The sequence below is a fragment of the Palaemon carinicauda genome, chromosome 11, assembly GCF_036898095.1.
Source record: "Palaemon carinicauda isolate YSFRI2023 chromosome 11, ASM3689809v2, whole genome shotgun sequence".
Classification (NCBI taxonomy): Eukaryota; Metazoa; Arthropoda; class Malacostraca; order Decapoda; family Palaemonidae; genus Palaemon; species Palaemon carinicauda.
In genome coordinates this window covers 9,088,667-9,099,653 of record NC_090735.1, presented here as the reverse complement: position 1 = coordinate 9,099,653, position 10,987 = coordinate 9,088,667, and the positions used below count along the sequence as shown (strand labels likewise).

Here is a 10,987-nt window from a genome sequence, read left to right as displayed (position 1 = left end):
CTTGGCTAATAATAATAATAATAATAATAATAAATATATAGTGTTCCAAGCAACTGGTATTTTGATTACCAAGCACAGAGTCTAACGAGTCAAGATATTAGCGGGGTTTAAAGTTAACGCAGCTGATATAAGTGTATATCAATATTAGCGTGATTACAGGTTCTAACGGTAATATATTGCTTGGGGAGATACCAGCGGTGAATGATACTGCTGAGTGCTTGAGTGAAAAGATATAAATGTGAGGAAGAAATATAAATAGGATAAGTAGGAATTCTACAAAGCAAAAATAAAAAGAGGATACAATCTTGGCGTGATTGTATTTGCTTGGTAAACTGCCTGATTAAAGCCTTTTAACCCAACTAGGATTATAGTTTAGGTAATAATAATAATAATAATAATAATAATAATAATAATAATAATAATAATAATAATTTGCTAGACAGTATATTTAGATTATTATTTGAGAACTAAACCAGACGAGGAGAGGAGTAACTCAGCATTAATTTCACAGCGGAGTTGCTATGAGAGACAGAGGGTATCCCAACCAATCACAGCCACGGAAACTTTCCCGCGCGTTCGATTTCAGCCAATCAGCATCAGCGAAGCCTCTCTCTCGAATCTCTCCAGTACTCTACCATCCATGCTTATTAACCAGCGTCACTTGATAGTTCGGTCGCGTTTAAATTGTGTTCCCTCTTATTTTGACGATTATTTTGTGATTATTTCATTGCCGAGTGCTAATTACACACTAGAAACAGGGCATCGAGTGACAGTGATGTTCGAGTTTAAATAGAGCTATTTGAAGTAGTGTTAGTGATGTTATTAACGTGATAAGTGAAACAAGTGCACTCCAAATTTCAATATGGCGGAAGTAATGAAGTGAAGATACCTGAATTTGTGATTATTTCATTGCCGAGAGTTAATTAATCACTAGAAACATGGCATCGAGTGACAGTGATGCACAAGTTGATGTAGAGCTATTTGAAATTGTGTTAATGATGTTATTAACGTGATTACTGAAACAGAAGTGCACTCGAAGAATTAGCAAGTTTCAATATGGCGGGAAGAATGAAGTGAATATACTTGAATGTATCGCTTGATTATTGTTTGGGTGTTTAAGTGATCTTGAACTTAACGGAGGCCGTAGGAATGGGGAATTTGAAGGGGCTTCTATAGTTGTTGTTGCACATTGTGTTGCTGATACGCCAAGCACCATAGTGTTGGTGATAAACCAAGTATCATTGGGTTTGTTGGGCACAAACATAGTAGCATAGGGTGTTTTGGTGATAAACTTTGTACCATAGAGTATTTTGGTGATAAACTTTGAACTATTGGTTGTGTTGGTGATAAACCAATTACCATAAGGTTTGTTGATGACAAACTTAGTAGCATAGGGTGTTTGGTGATAAACCTTGTACCATAGGTAGTGTTGGTCATATACGTAGTGTTACATTGTGCCGATCATAGGTGCAGTACCATAATAATTGTTGGTGGTATTTCATTTAACATTACTGGTGATAAACATGTAAAGGGTGGGTTGGGGATAAGACCAATTCCATAGTCTGTTGGTGATAGACGTAGTACCATAGTTATTTCTGTTGATAATTCTGGAATTATAATGTCTATGGGGATAAAATTAATGCTACAGTCATTGTCGGTGATAGGCCTAGTACTGCTGGGTATGTTATTATTATTATTATTATTATTATTATTATTATTATTATTATTAAATGCTAAGCTACAACCCTAGTTGGAAAAGCAGGATGCTATAAGCCCAGGGGCCCCAACAGGGAAAATAGCTCAGTGAGGAAAGGAAGCAAGGAAAAATAAAATATTTTAAGAATAGTAACAACATTTAAATAGACATTTCCTATATAAACAATGAAAACTTCAACAAAACAAGAGAAAGAGAAACTAGATACAACAGTGTGCCTGAGTGTACCCTCAAGCAAGAGAACTCTAACCCAAGACAGTGGAAGGCCATGGTACAGAGGCTATAGATATAATGCCACAACCTCTAGATGGTGTTTTCAATGAATATTTAGAAAACATTTTTTAATATATAAACGATACAGACTTTGAAGAACCAAGGATAGAATATTGAAGAGGTGTAAGGTACACAAGTTAGTGACTTAAGTGATTAAAACTTTTGAAGGCAAACCAGAAATTGTTCTTATTGCTTCCCTGCATGAACTCATTTAAGGGCAACAGATTACAGGACGCAGACTGCAAGAAGATGGAGCAGGACGCATAGAGGGTGAGTGTTACCATAAACGTTAACAAATGTAGAAGTTATCATTTCTCATTTGTTCATCGCTGTTCTGATTACCATTTCTGAAATCTGTTGTTCATTGGGGGTGTGTTTTCATCTCATTCATTATACCATAACATAGGAATAAATTTTCTAACTTTATCAGCGTTATTATAATATTGTTTTACTTTTTGAAATCTGTTGTTTATTGATGTGTTTTCATCTCATTCATTATACCTGTTAGGAATAAGTTTTCTAACTTTATGAGCGTTATTAAAACATTATTTTACTCATAACTTATTCATACTACGCGCTCTAGGCAACTTTGAATGTTTTGTAATGCATTTGCATTAATAGGTAACTCTTATTATATACACATTTTTTATTTATTTCACAGAAAACGTACTTGAGAAACTGCAGGTTTTAAGACATACGTCAAATCATTTTATGAACATAGGCCTAATGTAAAACCGTTAAGTTTTCAGTTCTAACAGTCCTTTCGGTATCTTAGATACTAAATGGTTTATGGAATTATAGATATTACGATATTTTAAACTCGTTTATTTTACTTGAGTTTTCTTGATTGTGGTGGGGAAAAATGTGCTGTTTTTAACGTGTGGAATTCCGATATCAAATATATACAATTTAGTAGGATGGGTGTATGTATGTTTGTATGTATATATATATATATATATATATATATATATATATATATATATATATATATATATATATATATATATATATCTACATATATATATATATATATATATATATATATATATATATATATATATATATATATATATATATATATATATATATATATATATACACAGAGAGAGAGAGAGAGAGAGAGAGAGAGAGAGAGAGAGAGAGAGAGAGAGAGAGAGAGAGAGAGAAATATGTATATATATATACAGTATATATATGTATATATATATGCATATATATATATGTGTATATATATATATATATATATATATATATATATATATATATATATATATATATATATATATATTTATATATGTATATATATATTAATATATATAAATTTCATATCTGTATATATATATATATATACATACTTACACACACACACACACACACACACACACATATATATATATATATATATATATATATATATATATATATATATATATATATATATATGTACGTATGCATTTATATATATAATACTGTATATATATATATATATATATATATATATATATATGTACGTATGCATTTATATATATAATACTGTATATATATATATATATATATATATATATATATATATATATAAATTTTATATATATAATATATATATAAATATATATATATATATATGTATATATATAAATTTTATATATATATAATATATATATATATATATATATATATATATATATATATATATATATATATATATATATGTATGTATATATATATATATATATATATATATATATATATATATATATATATATATATATATATATATATATATATATATATATAGACAGATTTGTAGTCAGATTGATGAAAAGATATAAATATATAGACAAATAGATTCAAAGAGCTTTGGTGAGGAATACCCATTATATTATACCAACCTCTATAAAACTTTGTATTACGATCCTAAGAGTGATTAGTTCACCAACGTTTAGCTGGGCTCCACAAGGCACTAGAAGAGTTGGAAGACCCAGGCCTACGTGGCTGAGGACTATGAAGCGTGAAGTAGATGATGAATGAAGAAATATGGATTTAAAACCGGAAGATAGAGATGACTGGTGAAATCTAACCTAGGTCTTTTGCGTCAATAGGCGTAGGAGATGATGATGATGGAGTATTAGGATATTGTTAACTAAAACATTTTTTTTCTCTTAAAAACAATAGTTTATTGACATAAAGAGTTTCGTATCATCGTTCCCTGAATCCTGTGGACGTCTTAAGCATAAGAGGGCGCTGGGTTGTACTGAGGCTCTCCCTCGTAAGTGACCTCAGCCACGAAACCCGAGTCCCCGTTGACGTTGTAGGACACCTTCTGCAGGCGACCGTCGGGAAGGAGCACGTAGTAGGATCCCTGAGTGTCGTAGCCATCACGGGCTTCCTGGTGGCCGAAGTCGTTGCCCGAGTAGTCGTCCTTGACGGCGTAGTTGAAGTCGTACTTGGCGGGTTCCTGTCAGAAGAATACAATTTACAATCAAATGTTATAACATTGATTTTGGATTTCATTAATTTTATTTATACTTTAAAAAAAATTATGAATTTATAATATATTAACTTTTTCTAAGATTTCAATTTAGGAGATATCTATTTTAATGCTGTTACTGTTCTTGGAGTATTTTATTTTTCCTTGTTTCCTTTCCTCACTGGGCTATTTTCCCTATTGGAGCCCCTATGCCTATATCATTCAGCTTTTCCAACTTGGGTTGTTTCTTAGCAATTAATAATAATAATAATAATAATAATAATAATAATAATAACTGACCTCGTGAGATGGAGGAGGGGCGTATCCATACTGGGGCTGGGAGGGGCCACCAAAAATGGCAGCCACAAGGGACAACAACAAACAAATCTGTCAGGAAGAAAACAACAGTGAATAAAAAATGTTTTTCCGATGGAATCGTGAATGTTGAAAATCCTTTCAATTAAATCTCATCTGCAGTTTCAGTTTAATTACTCAAACTGAACTGGTACAGAGATCGAAACTGCATTTCAGTGTGATTGTTACTGAGCAATAAAAGTAAGCCTGGATGAAAGAGAAAAACTATATATACACGGCACGTCCAAGATATGATATATAATAATTTCTAAACTGAATATATTTATGGGAATTAAATTAACCTGCATTAAGAGATAATCCTATTCAAATGAAATCGTCTGAAGCGTCTTACCTTAGCGATCATGGCGAGTCTTTGGAGCGGAGTGCGATGATACAGACTTTGAACGTGGCGATATATATAGGTCTAGTCCAAGACTAAGAGGGAGGAGCCTCTTGTGGCTACAGGAGAAAGGTCCTCCTTCCCAAAGACGTTCTTCGCTGTCACAACGCCCATCATCTGTCCTTGACATTGCCTTTCCTTTGAGCGTGGTCTGACGAGAAGAGAGAATGGGATCTCTGGCATGCCAATAACGGATTACTTATTATTATTATTATTATTATTATTATTATTATTATTATTATTATTATTATTATTATTAGCTCAGCTATAACCCTAGTGGGAAAAGCATGATGCTGTAAGCTCAAGGACTTGAACATGGAAAAATAGGCCAGTGAGGAAAGTTGCTTGGCTTAAGATTTGATTTTAAAGTATTCTCTAAAACTGTCTAGAAAGGTAACCATCATTGAAGGAAAGATATACAGTATATTTATATATATATATATATATATATATATATATATATATATATATATATATATATATATATATATATATATATATATTCATGTATATAGGCCTATGTGTATATATATGTATTTATGTATATATATATATATATATATATATATATATATATATATATATATATATATATATATGTATATATATGTATATGTATATATATATATTCATGTTTATATATGTATATATATAAATATATATATATATATATATATATATATATATATATATATATATATATATATATACATAAATACATATATATATACACACACACACACACATATATATATATATATATATATATATATATATATATATATATATATATATATATATGTATATATACAGTATATATATATATATATATATATATATATATATATATATATATATATATATGTATATACAGTATATATATATACATATATATATATATATATATATATATATATATATATATATATATATATATATATTATCGCCTACTGTACAGAAGCCATATAAGAACTTTATCATCTCACTATAAAGTGAAGAATACATTGAAATATCATGTTTACATTTACCATTATTAAGTATTTATATGTATATATATATGTATATTATATATATGTATGTATATGTATATTAAATATATGTATGTATATGTATATATGTGCATATATATGCATGTTTATGTATATATATATTTATATGTATATATATATATACACACAAACACACACCTAACTCATCATCATCAGCTGTTACTAGTCCACTACAGAACAAAGACCTCAGACACGTCATTTTGCTTGCGTCTGTTTATGGTCTTTCTATGCCAGTCCATACCCATAAACTTTCTTCGTCCACCAATTCATCGTCTTTTATCTTCCTTTCCTTGATTCGTTTGCAATGTCTATGAACCCATTCTGTTATTCTTAATGTCCATCTATTTTCTGCATCTTCTTTAGTTTGCTCTTGTATCTATGTTGTTCTTTTTTCTGTCTCCTAGTGTTATTCTTATTATTACTCTTTCCATAATTACTTGAGCTGTAAATAGCTTATGTTCCGAGGCTTCAATAAGGCTCCAAGTTTCTGATGCATATGATAATAAAGTTAATGATGGTAGGACCAGTATTGTGTGTGTGTATATTTATATTTACTGTATATATATATATATATATATATATATATATATATATATATATATATATATATATATATATATATATATATATATATATGTGTGTGTGTGTATTTATATATATATATGTGTGTGTGTGTATTTATATATATATGTGTGTGTGTATATATATATATGTATATATATATATATATATATATATATATATATATATATATATATATATATATATATATATATATATATATATATATGAAGTTCTGCTTTATATAGGACTAAACCTTAGAACACTCTCTCTCTCTCTCTCTCTCTCTCTCTCTCTCTCTCTCTCTCTCTCTCTCTCTCTCTCTCTCTCTCTCTCGTTTTCTTAACTAAAAATCCCTACCAATTTTATCTCTTAGATTCTGTGCAAACAAAGCCAATTTGATGCACCTTGAAAACGTATAACGAATCTCTCGTATTTCGCCACTTGTCACTCTTGGGTTTTCATTTTATTTCCATATATTTTGCAAGCAACATTTCCTTTTGTCACCTTTTACCTTTATAATTGCAACACAGAGAGAGAGAGAGAGAGAGAGAGAGAGAGAGAGAGAGAGAGGGGGGGGGGGTGGAAATTATTTCCATAGTTCAAGGCCATATTTTATTTTTATTCCCTTTCTTCTTATAGATAAGATTTAAATTTTCAATTATCACAGATTTTTTTTACCTCAATTTATTTATTTTTGTTCGTTATATTTGATATATATTTTATTTAATTTATTTTTTCAAGATTGATATCGATATCCTTATAAAATTTGAATTTCTTCTTTTCATTGATTTTCACCCCAATTTATTTATTTCTATCCGTTATATTTGATATATATATAATTTTATTCTTTTATTTAAGATTAATGTAAATGATAATTTTTCTTCCCGATGTTACATTGGCCCAGCTTTATATGAGTCGAGTTTGACTCATTTGTCTGGTTAATATCCTCCTTTTAATAATAATAATAATAATAATAATAATAATAATAATAATAATAATAATAATAATAATAATAATAATAACTCCCTTTCGTTTTCTTTTTTTCTGCATACTCAGTCAAGTAATTGTATTAGGAATAATAATTAATGTTTTGTTCTTCAAATGTTGAGGTTGTCAAACAGAAGGTGGAGACTTCCTCTGAGCGTTGTGACTGTCTTCTTCCCTTTCATTCCTTATAAGATCAGCATTATTATTATTATTATTATTATTATTATTATTACTTGCTCAGCTACAACCATAGATGGACAAGCAGGATGATATAAACCTATTGGCTCCAACAGTGAAAATAGCCTTATGAGGAAAGGAAACGGAAAAATAAGATAATTTAAGAACAGTAACATTGAAATAAATATTTCCTATATAAACTATAATAACTAACAAAACAAGAGGAGGAGAAATAAGATAAAATAGCGTGCCCGAGTGTACCCTCAAGCAAGAGAAATCTAACTCAAGACAGTGGAAGACCATGGTACAGAGGCTATGACACTACCCAAGAATAGAGAACAGTGGTTTGATTTTGGAGTATCCTTCTCCTAGAAGAGCCGCTTACCATAGCTAAAGAGTCTCTTCTACCCTTAGCAAGAGGTGAATAGCCACCAAACAATTACAGTTAACCCCTTGAGCGAAGAAGAATAGTTTTGAAAGGATTCAGTCCCAGGGTTCTATGAATATGATTTGGGGAAAGAAAGAGGCGACAACATCGGAGTTAGTATGCAATTGTGTTCATTTTCAAATATTCTGGCTCATTTGCATGGACGGGTGTAATATGATGGTTGTAATGAGCATGGTGATAAAAGGGGTGAAAAGTAGTACGGAAAGCAAGGGATCATCTATAACAGTATGAGAGTAATCAAAACGGATTTTATTGATGGCAAAACATGCAAATAACAAATAGCGAAAAATATTTTCTTTATTGCTTAACCTTTCTTGTTCAACGTTACAAGGTAAACAGCTGACTTTGCATATTCAAACACTAATCAATTTTTATCGATCCGGCTTCAATCGGTGCTTTTCTGAAGGAGATCCTTTTGTCTCTCCTCTCTCAAGGAGATCCTTGTGTCTCTCCTTTCTCGAGGAGATCCATGTGTCTCCTTCTTCGTGGAGATCATTGTGTCTCTCCACTCTCGAGGAGATCCTCGTGTTTCTCCTTCCTCGAAGAGATCCTTGTGTCTCTCCTTTCTCGAGGAGATCCTCGTGTCTCTCCTTCCTCGAGGAGATCCTTTTGTTTCTCCTTCCTCGAAGAGATCCTTGCGTCTCTCCTTTCTCGAGGAGATCCTCGTGTCTCTCCTTCCTCGAGGAGATCCTTTTGTTTCTCCTTCCTCGAAGAGAACCTTATGTCTCTCCTTTCTCGAGGAGATCCTTGTGTGTCTCCTTTCTCGAGGAAATCCTTGTGTCTCTCCATTCTCTAGGAGATCCTTGTGTCTCCTTTCTCGAGGAGATCCTTGTGTTTCTCCTTTCTCGAGGAGATCCTTGTGTCTCTCCTTTCTCGAGGAGATCCTAGTGTCTCTCCTATCTAGAGGAGATCCTTGTGTCTCTCCTTTCTCGAGGAGATCCTTTTGTCTCTCCTATCCAAAGCCTTAACAACGATAATCCAGTTCTACGTAGAAGTATGCAACAGACGATTTCTTACATTTCATTGGCGAATTTAATCACGAATATTTTAGATTTGCTCTAAGAGGATTTCATAACTGTGGATAATTTCATGTTTATTGATTAGGTTTTCAGCATCAAGAATATTCGTGCCATTCCGATAAGTCGAAGGAATAAGATAAGAATTTATAGTGTGGTAAATTATTCAAGTATTGCGAAAGTTTTATTTTATTAACAAAATATTCCTGGGTTATTCATGAACTAAACAGGATATGACGTCTTTGTATATCTGTCAAATATTTTTTTCCTTTTATATTTCATACTCTAATTTGCAACATTATTCATGCATGTTAGCTAATCTCAGCTTCATTTGCACGTAATCTTGTTTATTTACGGAAAATAAACATATTGTACATATTTTCTAATTAGCTTATAATATATAATATATAGTATATAATTTTTCAGTTTTGAATTCTGGTATTTTGTTACAAAAAGACAAAAGTGTTTTGTAAAGACAGAATTTATTAAATATATTCAATAAATAAAGTGAAATTTGTTAACTCGTGACTAAACTCAAGCATAAGAGGGCGCTGGATTGTACTGAGGCTCTCCCTCGTAAGTGACCTCAGCCACGAAACCCGAGTCCCCGTTGACGTTGTAGGACACTTTCTGGAGGCGACCGTCGGGAAGGAGCACGTAGTAGGATCCCTGAGTGTCGTAGCCATCACGGGCTTCCTGGTGGCCGAAGTCGTTGCCCGAGTAGTCGTCCTTGACGGCGTAGTTGAAGTCGTACTTGGCTGGTTCCTGTCAGTTTATAAAAATATTCAGTGAATATCTTAAACTTTCTTCTGTTACTATTTCAATTGTTTTGAAATTATGAATAACGACGCTATTTGATTATTTTAATTTATAACTGACCTCGTGAGATGGAGGAGGGGCGTATCCATACTGGGGCTGGGAGGGGGCCCCAAACACGGCAGCCACGAGGGCCAAAGACAAGCAAACCTAACAGGAATGGAACATGATTAATGTCATGGTTTCATGAACCGCAATTACTTCATTAATGTAGACTCCTTTCAGTTAAGTATATCACTTGTATAGTTCCCGTATGGTAAAAAACAGGAATTAAATGTGAAGCATCGTAGTTACTTATCTATGATTGAATAGATATTAATGAAACTTCTTTTGAATTATATCTTATTGCTGTGAAATACTTTCACAGAAACAAGAGTTTTGTCATATTCCAAAAATAAATAGTTAACTTTGCTTTACCTTAGCGATCATGTTGAGTTCTCTGAAATGGATATGATAGAACACAGCGGCAAGATGGTCATATATACATGAAGTCGGAGAAGGAGGAGTCAAGACTTGGATTATTGGAGAAAGGTTCTCTCAGAGAACTAAGACCTTCTCTTACTCCACCCATCTGTCCTTGACACTGCTCCAGAGTGGAATCATTCTGGGACTACATAACGAGCTTAGTCTTTGGACATTTCTGCACGTATTATGGGACAATATTGCATACATTTATAACAGTCTCCAAGTGCTATTTTTATTCTATTTTGTGATATTAAGAT

At 31.5% G+C, this 10,987-nt stretch overlaps 2 protein-coding genes across 2 annotated transcripts; both read right to left on the bottom strand.

Moving 5' to 3' along the window:
* Positions 1–4,194: 4,194 nt before the first annotated feature.
* LOC137649583 (pro-resilin-like) lies at positions 4,195–5,338 on the bottom strand. The gene is made up of 3 exons (XM_068382559.1): positions 5,242–5,338; positions 4,755–4,846; positions 4,195–4,442 (listed from the first exon to the last, which is right to left on the bottom strand). Exons 1-3 carry the CDS (start codon positions 5,336–5,338, stop codon positions 4,212–4,214), a joined length of 420 nt encoding a protein of 139 aa, XP_068238660.1. The 3' UTR covers positions 4,195–4,211.
* Positions 5,339–9,878: 4,540 nt separating this feature from the next.
* Positions 9,879–10,703, bottom strand: LOC137649580 (pro-resilin-like). The gene is made up of 3 exons (XM_068382555.1): positions 10,683–10,703; positions 10,329–10,415; positions 9,879–10,214 (listed from the first exon to the last, which is right to left on the bottom strand). The coding sequence occupies exons 1-3, from the start codon at positions 10,692–10,694 to the stop codon at positions 9,984–9,986; spliced, it is 330 nt and encodes a 109-aa protein (XP_068238656.1). The 5' UTR covers positions 10,695–10,703; the 3' UTR covers positions 9,879–9,983.
* Positions 10,704–10,987: the final 284 nt, after the last annotated feature.